The sequence below is a fragment of the Tamandua tetradactyla genome, chromosome 2, assembly GCF_023851605.1.
Source record: "Tamandua tetradactyla isolate mTamTet1 chromosome 2, mTamTet1.pri, whole genome shotgun sequence".
NCBI lineage: Eukaryota > Metazoa > Chordata > Mammalia > Pilosa > Myrmecophagidae > Tamandua > Tamandua tetradactyla.
Window position 1 is genome coordinate 189520666 of NC_135328.1, and position 16679 is coordinate 189537344.

Below are 16679 nucleotides of genomic sequence, written 5' to 3' on the forward strand. Positions count from 1 at the left end.
CTTGCCATTTGGTCAATTTTCACCCTGTTCTGTTATATCGCAGAACAATACAGTATTGTTCATTAGGTTGTAAAGTAGGTTCAATAGTATGTATGAGGAAGTCTTAACTATATAGACACAAATTTGACTGAAGTTTTTTTGGCTCTGTTATAACTACTGCTACCTTCAATTTCAAGATAATACACTGATAACATCGATGTGTCTAGAACAATCTCTTTCCATCAAATTCATTTGTGAACTTGGGTATCTAGCTGGACAACATATAACTGAGTTATAATGGTTCCAGTATTGTATGTCAGTCTCCCAAAGTGCATTCTTCAGGAATATTAGTTCTTCAGGAAGCATTTAGGTCTTTTATAGTCAAAAACATTTGAGAAATGCTGAGTTAAAAACCAAAGTTAAAAAAGCTTTTATACTGTATGACTTCTCAGAACCTTTATTTAGCAATGCATAATCTTAAAGAGGGAGACAGAGTACAGAGCATTTCCCAGACTTATTTGACTATGGAACCTCCTTTTTTTAATAGTACCTTTTGGGACCTATAGATGAGAGTCTAAAGCAGTGATGCCCTGGGGAAAAGGGGAAGCCAGCCATATTCAATTCTATAATAATTGCTTGAGCACTCACGTGCCCTCTGCAGCAGATGCTGGGGGTCAGAAAAAGTGAGAGAGAGAGAGAGAAAACAAATGAACTTACCCTCCTGCCTTTAATAGGAAAACCATATATAATGCAATGTGATAAGGGCACTATGGAAGGCACTGGGAAAAGCTGTGGGGTGAGATGGGGGGAGAAATATTTAAGCCATGATTTACACAATAAGTACAGGTTGAAAAGGAGGATGAAATGAAGACTAGAAACACCCCAAATAACCCTAAACTTGGGAATGGATAAACTGTGATACATTCATACCATGAAATACTACTCGGCAATAAAAAGGAACAAACTGTTGTGACACACAATAACTCGGATAAATTTCAAATGCATTATACTAATTAAAAGAAGCCAGACTCAAAAGGCTGTATAATTCCATTTATCTGACATTCCTGAAAAGGCAAAACTCTAGGGACAGAACAAAGAGACATGCTTGCCAGAGGTTGGAGGTAGGGGAAAGTTTGGCCACAAAATGGCATGGGAGAGTTTTTTGGTGTGATGGAGCTGTTCTGTATTTTGATTGTGGCAGTGGTCACACTACTAAATGCATTTGTCAAAAGTTGCAGAACAGTATACTAAAAAGTTAATTTTTCTGTAGTTAAATGATATCTCAGTGAATTCAATGAATAATGGGGACTGAGGTTGGAATTGATGAGGTCATTCCAGGGATAAAAATACACAGTGATATATGGAAAATGGAAGGGAAATGAGTGTATGGTGAAAGATTTACTAAAATGCTATGTTTTCACTATCTGGGGAAAACACTGAATACTATAGGAAAGTATATGATAGGCAATGGGGAATCCTTGAAGATTTCTGAGCAAGGGAGTGGCACCATAAGATCTGTATTTTAAAAACCTAGCCCCTTTTGTTGCTCAGATGTGGCCTCTCTCTCCAGCCAACACAGCAAGCAAACTCACCACCCTCCCCTTGTCTACGTGGGACATGACTCCCAGGGGTGTGGACCTTCCTGGCAACGTGGGACAGAAATCCCAGAATGAGCTGAGATTCAGCATCAAGGGATTGAGAAAAACTCTACAATGAGGTGAGACCCAGCATCAAGGAGTTGAGAAAACCTTCTCGACCAAAAGTGGGAAGAGGGAAATGAGACAAAGTGTCAACAGCTGAGAGATTCCAAACAAAGCCGAGAGGTTATCCTGGAGGTTATTCTTACACATTAAGTAGATATTACCTTGTTAACCAAAATGTAATGGAGAGGCTGGAGGGAACTGCCTGAAAATGTAGACCTGTGTTCCAGTAGCCATGTTTCTTGACGATGATTGAATAATGATATAGCTTTCACAATGTGACTATGTGATTGTGAAAACCTTGTGTCTGATGCTCCTTTTATCTACCTTATCAACAGACGAGTAGAACATATGGAATAAAAATAAATAATAGGGGGAACAACAACAACAAAAAGTCTGGAAGCAATGGAATTGGGAACAAGGAATAGCAGACTCCAGCCACATGCCTTTCCAAGCCACCCTTCTTTGATTCAAGGTATCTTTCTCTAGATGCCTTAATTAATGGTCTTTGAAATGTAAACTTGTAACTTACTAAATTCCCTTTTTAAAAGTAAAAAAAAAAAAAAAAAAGACAAAACACCTCGTCCTGCTAGCAGGGTTGAGGGTGCCCTTGTGAGGGGAGAATGTGAGGGAAGAGGGAGACACAGAGGAAGGAGTCTCCTATAACACAGGAGCTCTGCCTAAGGCAGGGGGAACACACAAGAGGAAGGATTGATACAGAAAATATTTCAGGGCAGAACAGAGAGAGCCATTTAAAGGTAACTCTGAAGTTTCTAGCTTGGCTGACTTAATATACAGTGATGCCAAGTAAAAGAATATAAGGGAAATAGGAGGAAGAATAGGTTTTGGATGAAGATAAAACAACAAGAAGAAGGTTTAGACGTGTTTTGTTGAAATGCCTGTGGTAGATTATGTCACTGTTGCCAAATATTCTGGTTCCCTCCCTACAGTGCCCATCCCTGGAGGAGGATTATATATCCTCACCAAATTAACTCAGGAGTGGCACGTGACTTGCTCTGGCTGCTAAAACGTGACCTGCAATGTGTTACTGCTGGGCAGAAGCTGGAAGAGTTAGCACGTGATTTGCTGTGTATCTGCTCCCCTCGGCCACAATGACTGGGAGTGTTCCAGAGAGAAGCCTCTCTGTCTCCTAAGATCCAAAGGGAGGACAACAGGGTCACAGCTGCAGCAGACCCACGATGGATATGTAATGTGAGCAAGAGGTAAATCTCTGTAAGCCACTAAGATTTTCGTGTTTTTGTTACCGCAGCACAACCTTGCCTAACTTGATGGAAACAACACAGGGCACTTAAATAAATACGTCTGGTAAGTAATTGGAAGTGCAGGTCAGGAGCTGCAAAGAGGTTTGGGGCTGGAAATGCTGATTTAGGAATCTACAAGTAAATAAGTGAACACAGAAAAGTAGGTGAGACTAAGGAGAAAGAATCATAGTCAGGAAGAGAAGAGGGAGACGTTTGAAAGGCAGGAATTATCAGTGTTTAAAGGGTAGAAGGAGGAAGAGGAGTAAAGAACACCTGATTCTAGAGATGGATATTGGAAGTTGCATTGCTAAGACTGATGAAGGAATAGCTGTCTTAAATGTTGCAAAGAGGTCAATGTGGGAACCTGACAAGTTATCCTTGGGCTTGACTGAGCAAGTGATAGGGAGGACAATTTCAGTGGAGTCACTGAAACAGAAGTCAGGCTATAGAAAATTGAAGTATGATGTGAAAAGGTAGAAACAGAAAGTAGAGTGATTTTTTTTTTTCTAAAAGTTTGGTCATGAAAGGAAGGAAACATAAACTGGCAGGTAGATGGAGGTAGAAATGTGATGTTTTATTGGGTAGACTGAGGAAGATAAGCAACTTTATAGAGTGAGGAGGAAGTAATAAAATGGGAAAGATTGAAATTTTAGAAAATAAAGGATAATTAATAAAATTAATGAAGTGAGTTTCTAGAGAAGACAGAATGTGTTCACACCCAAAAACAGGTCAAGGGGAAAAAAACATAGGTGGAGAGAGAGAAGTCTCAGATCTGAGGAAGGAGAAAAGAAAAGGTGAAGATTTAACTAAGATTGAAAGTAGGGAAGAGGAAGCTGAGAAAATCTATGCTTTCTAGGTTCTATTTCTTGGGAGAATTAGAAGATAGGACTTTGCTGGCAATGAAAGCATCATGGATGGGGAGGGGACTTGTGAAGGGTATAAAAATTTGAAACAGAAGCTACATGCAGTAGGATAAATGAAAGAATTGCCAAACAGCATCAAAGGCTTAGCTGAGATTTCCTATCAAAAATTTGTAATATGGTTCATTATCAAACAAAGGAGTTTTTCTAGCAACCCCTATCAACCTAAGAGTAGAAGCAAAGGAAATGGACAAATGACTGATTGGCAAGAGGAGTGTTTTTTTAGTAGAGAACTGAGGATGTTGGTGAGAGTCGGGGCAGGGACGGTGCAAAGTAAACCCAGGACTGTAGCTGTCAGTTTTGACAGTTAGTAGCACTGGATGGTAAAGAACAAAACTATGCCATTGCTTGGGGCTTTAGAAAGACAATCCAGGTCCTAAAGCCACATAGATAGCAAGTTGACAGAGAAATGGAGAGTTGAAGAGCTGGCAGGATGTTTTGTGCCCAAAGCTCAGACAAGAGTTCAAAGAATTTATATTAACAAAGTCTAAGAAATAACATTGAAGTACATTATAATAATATTCTCTCATTGATTGTTACAAAAGTATTACACTGATACAAAATGTTAATGGGAGCGGGTGTATAGGAACTCTGTATTTTGTGCATGACCTTTCTGTAAAATCCACAACTTCTCTAATAAAAAAATTTTTAAGAAATATTATTGAGTGAGGATTTGAACAACTTAAAACACAGAACTTTGAATCGGAACCGATTGGTGGACCTGGGTCCCAAGGAGAAAAGAACTTCAGTTCTCAAATGATTCAGAAAACAAAAAGAAGCAGCTTAGCCTTGTGTAAGGATGTAGTACACTAAGGGTGTACTAGAAAATAATGAGAGTGACTCACAAGATTAGGCAACAGAAGGATCTGGTCTCTCTGGGGTTGAAACAGGGAGGGGCTGGACAAGATGAAGTAAGGTCATAAATAAGACCAAAGAAGTGAAGTGATTCAACTTTAGGTACCTGTAACTTTTTATATATAAATATCAGATTATAAATAGACAGATAAAAAAAATCTTTTATCAAATTCTGGGAATTATGCCCAAAGTTAAAACTGATTTATTAATTTAATCCTACAATGCTGTGAAGTAGGTATTGTTGTTAATCCAACTTTTTTTTTGTATGCTATATGGTGGGGTCACATTTCATTATTTTTCCTTGTGAGCATCCTGTTATTGCAGCACCATTTGTTGAATTTTTGCTTGTTTGTTTGTTTTTGCTTTTTTGTTTTTTGGGAACTGCATGGACCAGGAATCAAACCTGGGTCTCCCACATGGCAAGCGAGAATTCTACCACTGAATTACCCTGCACCCTGTTAATCCAATTTTTTTAATCCAATTTTAATGATGAGAATATTGTGGCTTAGAGAAGTTAGATAACTTGCCCATGGTTAGGAAGTGTAGCATCATAAGCATTCAAAATTTGTACCCCAGGAATCCCCTGCACCGAAGTAAAATAATTTGGAAGAGAAATCCTTCTGTATACATTAGAACCCTGGCAAAGGCACTGGTAGAAAAAGTGGCAAATGGCAATAAAGTCCAACGAGATAAGCCTTCCCCTTGGAAGGTGTTTGTATCACCATAATGTACCTGGGATGTATCTGACCTCCTAAAACTCTAGAAATCAGCCTTTCAACAAATGGTGCTGCAATAACAGCCTTTCAGTCGCATAAGAGAAATAGTCAGTCTTGAATATTTCTTTATTTATTTTTCAGAATTGATCATCTATGCTCAACTGCAGTTGGCATATTTTTTGATCATTAGTCACTTCATATATATATTCACGTATATATTCATTCAAAAATATATATGAATACCCACTCAAAAACACATTTGTGGCAGCCTTGTCATATGTCTTCTTACCCTTTCTGTTTTATCTGCACAGAAGAGTCGTGTGTGGTGTCTTTTCTGCACTACAATATAGGTTATTCCTGGCCGGTAATCTTCTTCCAAGCTAATACATGCCTTTCGAATTGCTATTAGTTCTGGCCAAGCCACCTAGGAGTTAGAAATGGAATTATGTTTAACTGACAATTCTCCTAGCATCTCTCAGGTCTGATTTACTCAGGGTAGTAGATGAGAGGACACGCAACCAGACTCCTAGAAACCCCAAGGCACAGCCATAGGCTCATGAGAGTACCTGTTTCATTTGTCCCTCAGATACCCCTCCACGGTAATAGATGATCCGAGTGGGTTTGAAGCGCGTGGATTTGTAGAACTGGATCAGGAGCTCTCGAACCATGTTTGTAAGGTCCTGGATTACCTCCTGACTATAGAGGAGCTCCTGGGAGATCTCCTGACGGGAGGTCTGCACCCGGACAGTGGCACAGTACCGGCTGGGGTGGCCATCCATACTGCCAACAACAGCGGCAATGGAGGGCTTCTTCCCGTCCCCCGCTGGAGGGTGTGTGACGTCCGCTCCTAGGAAGATGACGGGCTGCTGGAATACTGAGGGCCTGCTCGGATTTAAGAAGACATCGCATTCAGACATACAGATGAAAACTGGTGGGGTTAGGAGACTCACCAGATGCACTAAAAAAAATACAGTCTTTTAACAGAGAATCAAGACTTGTGCCCTTTGGGAGAGAAATTTAAGGCCCACTGAGTATCTGTGTAATACTGTACAATGAATCTGAACTGATTAAAGTGAACATGGTTCTTCTATAATTCTAAGAAGGGAAGATTAAAAAAAAGAGGACCTGACCCCAATTTAATAAAATCTCTGTGTGTAAAGGGAAAACTTTCTTAGCACAGGCTGTCTTAAGATCTTGGGATTTCTACAACTGATACAGAACTGCAGAATGTACAAGGAATTGTGCTAAGGAGTTAGGATTTAGCAAATGATTATTACTACTGGATCATTATATAAATATTCCTTTTTTTCCTTTCTTTTTGGTATATTAAGAGTAGACAGAGGAAATACCTATAATCTCTGAACTGTGATACAGCTGCCTCGATTCCTGAGAATGACTGTAAAAGCCCTTACCTTCTGCCGTTGTTCATTATTTTTACTTTAGAAATTGGTAATGGCAAATGCTTAATGCTGATGGAGGAACTTGAGTCAGCCCTTAACTGGCTCCAGCCCAATTTCACTCCTTTACATTTGTAAATGGTTTCTGCTTACACTTGCTTTTGGAATTGTAGTGACTTCATCTCCCCTTGTTAGAATCCATTAAAACCTTGAACCCCCTAGACTCAGCGAGACAGATTTTGGGGCAGGTAGTTCACCCACTTTTCTGCTTTACACCTAATAATAACCTCTTTCTCTCTTCAAAACCCCAGTGTCTGAGGAATTGGTCATTTGAGTGAATCCAGCAGGGAATTCACTGTTTTTGTCCAGTATCAGAATGGCACAAAAACCCTGGTTCTTTTTAAGATGTGAGACTGAGGGAAGAGAACCAAGTTTATTTCCTTCTTTCCTTTATTTTCTCTATAGTATTTATCACTTTTATTACTTATTTTACTTATTTATTTTGTTTATTGTCTATTCCCTCCCCTACTAGAATGTAAGCTTCATGAGGGCAGGAATTTCGTTTTGTCTTGGTTCACTACTGTATTCCTAGTGCCTAGAACACCGCCTAGCCCAAAGATGACATTCAATAGACATTTGTTAAAAGGATGAATTCACTTGCATGATAGGTTCAGGTTATAACTTGGCCAGGTGATGGTGTTACTGGACAAATGTGGATTCTTTTGCTGGATGCACTCAATAACAATTCTTAAGACACCGGGGTTTCAAAGAGAGAAAGAGTTTATTGCTAGGTGTGTAGTGGGAGAGCAGATGGCCTAACAGCCCAAAATATGTCTCCTTGAACCACAGTAATTCTGATAGCTTTATTAGAGAAAAGGATGGGCAGTGTTTAGGATAATGAACATAGTGGCCCCAGATAATGTGATTAGAGGTGATCTGATTATTGAGCATGTGCAGATTGATTACATGCTTAGTCACAGAATGCATGTAAGAAAATGGTAGAATGAGGTATAGGTGATTTATAGATTAAAGTCTAAGCTACTGCACATGTCAGGTGGGCCCAGTCTCAGTTATCAGGATAATTTTGGATTTGGGGTGGGTTTGTTCTGGGCTGACCCAAGACCCTTCATTAATAAGCATTAGGGGCTGTCTTTAGTGATTACAAGACTCTAAAGTTGAAAAACTGGATAACTGGGTACAAATGAAGGTTAGTCACAAAATTTTTACAATTACGGGGCAGAAGATAAGGGCTATACAATCATTATCAGAGATCAAAGCAGCTGGATTACAATTTAGAGATTTTAGGAATTTCTCTCTGTCTACTCCAATATACCAGAAAGCAAAAAGGAATATCTATATAATGATTTGGTAATCAAAATCATCCCTTAAATCCTGATTAAATGGTGCCCAATAGTTCTGTTACTGTGGACTTAAGTCATCAGCATTTGAAATTCATCTATAGCTGATTACATCTGCAATCACCGAAGGACAGTGTCTTTTGCAACGGAAGATGTTTAATTTAATTAGCTGGAGGCTCAAAAGAGAGAGGTCAGAAGAGAGATCAGCAGGTCAGACCTAAACTTGGAGATGCAGAAGAACCGCCCTGGGGAAAGCTGTTGGAACCAAGAAGCCAGGAGAGAAGGCCAGCAGACATCACCTTGAGCCTTTCCATGTGACAGAGAAACCCAGATGAAAGCTAGCTCCCTTTCCTTTGAAGAGCTGTACATTTGTAACTAAATAAATCCCCTGTACAAAAGCCAGTCCATTTCTGGTGTACTGTATTCTGGCAGCAATAGCAAACTAAAACAATTGTTTGGTACTTAATTCTCTAAGGAATTAATGAGAAAAATACCATCCATATTTCTCTTGCAAGAGCTATGCAAAAAAAAAAAATGTTGAATGAACTTTGGTATGAAGTTCTTTAAATTCTTAAAGGTAGGATTTGGGATTGGGATTGTGACTATGAATTCTTACAGCATGATCTAGAAGGCATTTCAAATCTGACAATCTCACATAATAGGTACAAAGATGAGGCTCCATGAGGGCAGAGCTTGTGTCATATTTAACTCTCTATATCAATATATAACATGGGCCTAGCACAGAACAGTTAATAGCAGCTGTTATTTATATGACATTTATATCATATATATCTATAACACAATAATAACTTCCATATACCACACGCAAGCCACTGTCTTAAGCACTTTTTATGTGTAACATTTAATTAACTCATAAAAATTGTATGAGGGTAGTAAAATTATTATCCCAATTTTCCAGATTTATAAAATGGGACATAAGAAGATGAGTAAATTGCCCAAGATCACACAGCAAGGAAGTACTAAAGCTAGAATCAAAATGCAGGAAGGCTGACATCAGAGTATGCACTCTAGCCACCAGGCTATCTTGCCACAAATTGTCTGGGGAAAATTAAACAAATATTATTCGATAATAAATAAATTTTATTGGAGAGTTAAATGACTCCAAACTTGAAGTTAATTACCCATTTTGGCCTGTATATCTCTTCACCAATGCTGTAGGAAGGATTTAATTAACTAAAGGTTGCATTCAATAATGAAAATGAGAATCATGATATGCTAATGCAACAGTAAGACACTCACTTTCAGTTCTTCTCAGGTAGGGCCCTAATACCACAGCCCTAAATTTTAAACTTTCAAATTCTTTTCATATACAGGATTTCACATAAAAACAACTTTTTAGAGTTGACAAGGTAAATAGTCTCTCCATAAATAAGGAAACTGAGGCCCAAAGACATTACAAATTCACAAGGATTAAAATAATGAATTTTACCTTAATTAAAAGAAATTATTTCTTTTCACTAAAAAAAAAAAATCACAAGGGTGGCAATACTCAAGTCTCCCAACTCCCAGCCAGCACTTTGTATATAATATCAGGGTCTCACCTTGGGGTTTGGTTACTCTAGAGTCATTCTAATAAATTTAAATTTCTAAGAAAATCCTATGGGAGAGGACAAAATTTCTTAGCAGAACAAGAAAAGATTGATTGAACTTTATCTCATTAATGTTAAGAACTTTTGTTCATCAAAAGGCAAAACAGCCCAGGAGAAGATATTTGCAACACCTATATCCTAACAAGGACTTGTATTCAGAAACCACAAAGAAGTACTACAAATTAATGGAAAAGACTGACAACCCAAACTAAGAAAACAGGAAAAGGACTTGAACAGGCCCATCACAAAAAAGCATGGCCAAATGGCCAATAAGCATATGAAAATGTGCTCAACATCATTAGTCATCAAGGGAAGGCAACTAAAACCTTAATGAGATACTACTACTTCCAGCCAAAATGGCTAAAATTAAATGGCTGATAAGACCAAGTGTTGATGAGGATGTGGAGCCAATCAGAACCCTCAGTGGAAATGTAAATTAGTACAATCACTTGGAAAACTGACAGCATCTATTATGCTAAATATATGTGTTCTCTATAACTCAGCAATATGACTCGACTTACAGGCATACACAGGAGAAAGAATGCTTAAATCCACCAAAAATTGTACAAGGAATTGTATAATCAGTATATAAGAAATCTATCAATGGTAGAATAGATTAAGAAACTGTGTTTTATTTATTTAATGGAATAATGCACAGCAATGAAAAACAATAACTATTACTAAATGTAACATGAATAAATCTCTCAGATATAATGTTGAGCAAAAGAAGACAGTCCCAAAACAGTACATGCTGTATGATTCCAGTTTAAGTTCACAAACAGGCAAAAATCTATGGTGAGAAAGGTAGGAATAGTAGTTTCCTTTGGGAATTATCTATTAGAGTGGGCCAGAAGGAAGCCTGAGAGGGTGCTGGAAATGTTCTGTATCTTAATCTGGGTGGTGGTTACATGGGTGTGTAAATATGTAAGAAAAGGTAATCAAGATGCATACTTGGGATCTGTGAGCTTGACCACAAATTATGTTGTCAGATCCTAATAAAAAGGAGAAACAATTAAGAATCTTACCTTTGATGAGGTACAAGCACATTGTTTATTCCCCCAAGCTTTGCATTTATCTTCAGGCAAAGGTTGGAAAGAGTTTGGGGTGAGGTCTTCACTACGTTTTTTACCTGGACACATTGAGTGGCCATGCCCAGAAGGGTGTCTCCAACACGTTTCACTTCCGCTATGAAAATAAATTAATTTGTTCAATTAAAAAATGCTTAAATATGCTAATTTCTAAGACTAAACAAAAAACAAACAAACAAGCAAACATGTTAACATTTACAGAATGCCTACTTAAGATTTCAGGATGATTATGATTATCGAGTTATATAGATATTCTTTTTATTTTCCAGTATATTATAGTAAACACAGGGAAATACCTGAAATCTTTGAATTGTAACGCAGCTGCCTTGATCTCTGATAATGATTGTATAGCTTTTATCTTGTGCCCTTGTGATTGTAAAAGCTTTGTGATTAACCCTCACTTGTTTTTCAAATTCAGAGTCTTATAATCACTAATGACAGCCCCTACTTTTTATTAATGAAGGATCCTGGGTCAGCCCAGAACTAACCCACCCCAAGTCCTCAGTTACCTTGAGAACTAACTAGATCTAAGCAAAACAGGTCCGTTTGACATGTACAGTAGCTTAGACTTTAATCAATAGGTCACCTATACCTCATTATAAAACTAAAAATCATGCCCATCATCATATTAAGGTTGCCATTTTCTTACATATGTTCTGTGACTAAGCATGTAATCAATCTGTGCATGCTCCGTAAAATTACGCACCTCTAATTACAGCATCTGGGGTCACTGTGCTCATTATTCTAAAACTTGCCCATCTTTTAATGCTACAAAACTATCAGAATCATTGTAGTTTAGGGAGAGAATTTTGGGCTATCTGATCTCCTGTTTCACACATAGCAATAAACGTTTTCTCTCTTTGAAACCCTGGTGTCAGGAATTGGTCATATGAGCACATGCGCAAAAGAATTCACTGCTTTTATCCACTAACATATATGCTGGCTAGATGCTTCTCAAGTATCAGTCCTTTCATCTGCTAAACCCCCAGGGCTATTTAAAATATTTTCAAACTTTTTTCAATTTGGGCAGACCCTCCCCCTCTCCTTTCTTTCCTTCTGTAGGCCTTGAAACCAGTCTGCTTCTTTTATTTGTTAGTGCTGCCTGCCCTTGAAGTTCCTTTTCCCACAGGACTGGTCTGGCAAAGGAATCAATCTTCTCACCTCTAACTCCTCCCTCCAAAGAGCATCAGCTCTTTGAATTTTAAAAGATTCCCCCTGCCCCCCACCCCCCCCCCCCCCCAAATATAGGAATAAACAGAAGGTAACAAAAGAAGCAAACAGAGAGAGGGTTGAAGAAATTTGTTAAAAGTCTAGCTGCTGGCCTGTGGTGCTTCAACCCTTTACTTAGGTGATAGCCAAAAGAACTTTGTATCATTCTTCTTAAAATGGATACAAGCTAGGGTGGGCCGCAGTGGCTCAGCAGGCAGAGTTCTCGCCTGCCATGCCAGAGACAGGGGTTCCATTTCTGGTGCCTGCCCATGCAAAAAAAAAAAAATGATACCAGCTAAACAAATTGGTTTCTGGAAGTGGCAGGCTCCCCCATTCTTCCCCTGTCTGTTATTCCTCAGTGATTTTCACCAAACATTCCAATTCTCTCTATATCTGGGCCAATGTTGGGATCACACTGCATTTCCTGGCCATCGCCACTCCCCTTATCCATGTGGGGTGGGGCCATCACAGCTCTCTGTGGCCAAGGAGTAACAGATGTTAAGACTCCCCAGAGCTCCCTTTTTTTCCTGCTATGGGGCCAGAAATATTCTAAATAGTGGCTACTCTGACAACCTGGGTCCCAGAGTAAGAATGAATGATGACACAGAGCAGAACTCCCAGTCTACCCTCAATGGACAAAGCATTGGCGAGAAATAAACCTTTGTCACTTTGAGTCACAAAGAGGTTGGAGTTGTTTGTGACTGTCATAACATAGCTTTTCCTAACTGTTCACTTCTATTATTTGAAGTCACCCTCATGCAGCATTAAACAGGGTCCATACCATATACTGGTGTCTTCCCAGGCAAGATAACCACTATTAGCTGCAGGCCCACATAAGTCATTTTCAGATGCTTAAACATGGGCTCCACGCTGTCTGCACCTTGTGCGTACTTGCAGAAACACGGCTGACCCTGGATGGGCATTCCTGCATCTTTAGAGATTTTACGTAGCTGGTCAGTGAAACTCCTGTTAAAACAGAACCAGTGTCACAGTGCTTTCATTTCAGAGTACGTTTAAAATTTTAGCCATTCATTTCCCTTTAACACACTTCTCTCAGTTCTGCCAATTCTTAGCCAAAATTAAAAACAAACAAATAATAACAATAAAATCTTTAATTGCCAAAAATAGACTGGGCAACTGCATCTCTGCAATTATAGCAGGGAATAATCTGTATTATTAAACTACCAAATTACTGTTTTTAATTCCTTAAAAAAAACTTTTTATTTTAAAATAATTTCAAAATTACAGGACAGTTTCAAAAATAATATGAAACCCATACAGAGAACTCCAACATAACCTCCACCCAGATATCTAGATCCACCAATTTTTAACATTGTGCCACACTTGCCATATCATTCCATGCATCTATCTCTCATTTTTCCTTCCTTCCTTCCTTTTTCTTTCTATCTATATCTATCTATCTACCTATCTATCTAATCTTTCTACCATCCATTTACTTATCTATTTTCCAAACTTTTGACAATAGGTTGTATACATCATCCTTGTTGAACACTTATTACTTCTTATGTATATTTCTAGGAACAAGGTTACTCACTTATGAAGCTGCCTTAAGCACAGTTATCAATTTCAAGATATTTAACATTGATATAAAGCTTATATTCTATATTCCAATTTATTTTTTCATATGCCCAATAATGTCCTTTGGGGTATTTTTTCTTCCTATTAGATCCAGCCCAGGATCATGTATTGCTTTTAGTTATCACTGTCTCTTTAATGACTTTTTTTTAATTTGTGGAAACATATATACAACATAAACTTTTCCATCTCAATCACTCCCAGGCATATCATTCAGTGGGATTAATCGTATTCAGTGTTGTGCTAACCTCTCCATCATCCATTGTAAGAACTTTCCCATCACTCCAAACAGAAATCCTGCACTCATTATCTATAAATTTCCCATTCTCCTCCTCCCCTCCCATTGTCCATGATAACCTGTGCTGTACTTTCTATTTCTATGAATTTGCATGTTGTAGTTATTTCATATAAATGGAATCATATAATATATGACCCTTTATACCTCACTTATTTCACTTGACATATCTTCACAGTTTATCCATGTGGTAGTATGTATCAGAACTTCATTCCTTTTTATGGCTGAATAATATTTAATTGTATGTCTCTACCACATTTTGCTTATCCACTCATCTACTGAGGGACATTTGGGTTGCTTCGACCTTTTGACTATTGCGAGTAATGCTGCCATGAACACTGATGTACAAATATCTGTCCAAGTCCTGCTTTTCATTCTTTTAGAATTAAAAGAATCACCTAGAAGTGAGATTATAAGTCATATGGTAGTTCTATGTTTAACTCACTGAGAAACTGCCCAACTGTTTCCCACGGTGACGGCACCCATTTACATTCCTGCCAACAATGTATGAGGGTTACTACATCTCTGCATCCTTGCCAACAAACAGTTTCTTTGATATTATCCTTCCTAGTGGAAATAGTTGTAGTTTTAATTTTCATTTCTTTATTGGCTAATGGTGTTGAGCACCTTTTCATATACTTATTGGCCATTTATATATCTTCTTTGGAGAAATGTCTATTGAAGTCCTTTGCCCATTTTTAAATTGTGTTGTCTTTTTGTTGCTGAGTTAATAGGAGTTCTTTATATATTCTAGATATTAAACCCTTATCAGATATATGGTTTCCAAATATTTTCTCCCATTGTGTAGGTTATCTTTTCATTTTCTTGATAATGTCCTTACAAAAGTATTTAATTTTGATGAAGCCTAATTTATCTATTTTTTCCTTTTGTTGCTTGAGCTTTTGGTGTAAAGTCTAAGAATCCATTGCCTAATACAGATGATGTTCTAATCATCTATATAATCATCTCAACATCATCTAATAAAAATGTCCCTCTATATTTTCCTCTAAAGCTTTATAATTTTAGCTCTTATATTTACGTCCTTGATCCATTTGAGTTCATTTTCTTAAAACTTTTTTTTGTGTGTGTGAAATATACGTAAAAAGAAAGGAAAGAAAAAGCAAAAAGTTTGTTATGGGTTACCATTCCACTATTTCAGATTTATCCTTCTAGCTGCTCCAAAACACCAGAAGCTAGAAAGAATATCAATATAGTGATTCAGCAATTATACCCATTTGTTAAATTCTATTTTCTCTGTTATGCCTCCTCTTTCTCCTTTGATCCTTCTCCCAATCTACAGGGGTCTTTAGGCGATGCCCATTCTGACTTTTTCATGTTGACACAAAAGAATAAGGGATGTAATTAATTAATAGTCTTCAAGAGGCTGGTCCCTCTGGGTTTCAGGATTTTCCAGGAACCCTTTGGAAATGATAGATTCCAGAAAAGCAAACTTAGCGCATGAAACTTTTATAGAGTCTCAGTTTGAGGCTTAGGAGAACTTGAGAGTTAATGGAAGTGATGTTGGTTGGGATTTAGCAAACCATGGCAATTAGCACTGTCTAACTGAAGCTTGCATAAGAGTAGCCTCCAGAATAGTCTCTTGACTCTATCTGATCTCTCTTAGCCACTGATGCCTTATTATCTTACATTCTTTTCCCCATTTTGGTCAGAAAGTCGTTATTGATCCCACAGTGCCAGGGCCAGACTCATCCCCAGGAGTCATGTCCCATGTTGTCAAGGAGATTCTCACCCCTGAATGTCATGTCCTTGTAGAGTTGGGCTTAGAAAGATGCCACATCTAAGCAACAAAAGAGGTTTCCTGGAAGCAACCTTAGGCCTCATTATAGGTAGTCTTAGCTTCTCCACTACAGAAATAAGTTTCATAAGGGCAAGCCTCAAAATCAAAGGTTTGGAAGCCTCTTTGCTGCTCAGATATAGCCTCTCTCTCTCTAAGCCCAACTCTGAAAGGAAAACCATTGCCCTCCCCCCTACATGGTTATAAGCCATTGAGGGGTGAAAATCTCCCTGACAACGTAGGGCATGACCCACGGGGATGAGTCTGGCCCTGGCACTGTGGGAAGGACAATGCTTTCCTGACCAAAAGCGGGGAAAGAAGTGTAATAAAATAAGGCATCAGGGCAGTGCATCGGTGGCTCAGTGGCAGAATTCTTGCCTTCCATGCTGGAGACCTAGTTCAATTTCCGGAGACTGCCCATGCCACATACACTAAAAAGGCATCAGTGGCCAAGAGAGATCAAATGGAGTCAAAAGGCTATTCTGTAGGCTGCTCTTTTGCAAGCTTCACTTTGACAGTGCTAACTGCCATGTTTGCCAAACCCCAATCAATATTACTCCTTTTGACTCTTAGAAATACCTAGGGCTCAAACTGAGACTCTCTAAAGTTTCATTCACTAGGTTTGCCTTCCTGGAACATATAATTCCTGGAAGGTTCTTACTCATATAAATCCTGAAACTCAGGGACCAGCCTATCCAGGATTATCAATTAATTACATCCCCTTATCCTTCAGTGTAGACATTCTTTCTTAAAATGAAAGAGACAGAACAGGCATTGCCCAAAGATCCCTATAAATTGGGAGATGGATTAAAGGAGAAGGAGGTATAACAGAGAAAATGAGATTCAACAAATGAGTATGGTTGCTGAATCACTATATTAATATTCCTTCTAGCCACCAG

At 38.4% G+C, this 16679-nt stretch overlaps 1 protein-coding gene across 3 annotated transcripts in view; it reads right to left on the reverse strand.

Annotated features, from left to right (window-relative positions):
- LOC143674514 (protein argonaute-4) overlaps positions 1 to 16679 on the reverse strand; it is a 104478-nt gene that overhangs the window by 10035 nt on the left and 77764 nt on the right. For 2 of the 3 annotated variants that reach the window (XM_077150319.1, XM_077150320.1), the window contains 4 exons: positions 12876 to 13060; positions 10823 to 10982; positions 5999 to 6314; positions 5722 to 5856 (listed from right to left, as the gene is read on the reverse strand). In XM_077150319.1, coding sequence (XP_077006434.1) covers positions 5722 to 5856; positions 5999 to 6314; positions 10823 to 10982; positions 12876 to 13060 — 796 coding nt within the window. Of the gene's footprint in view, positions 1 to 5679; positions 5857 to 5998; positions 6315 to 10822; positions 10983 to 12875; positions 13061 to 16679 lie in introns of all 3 variants that reach the window. The other variant, XM_077150321.1, reaches the window with a different exon arrangement.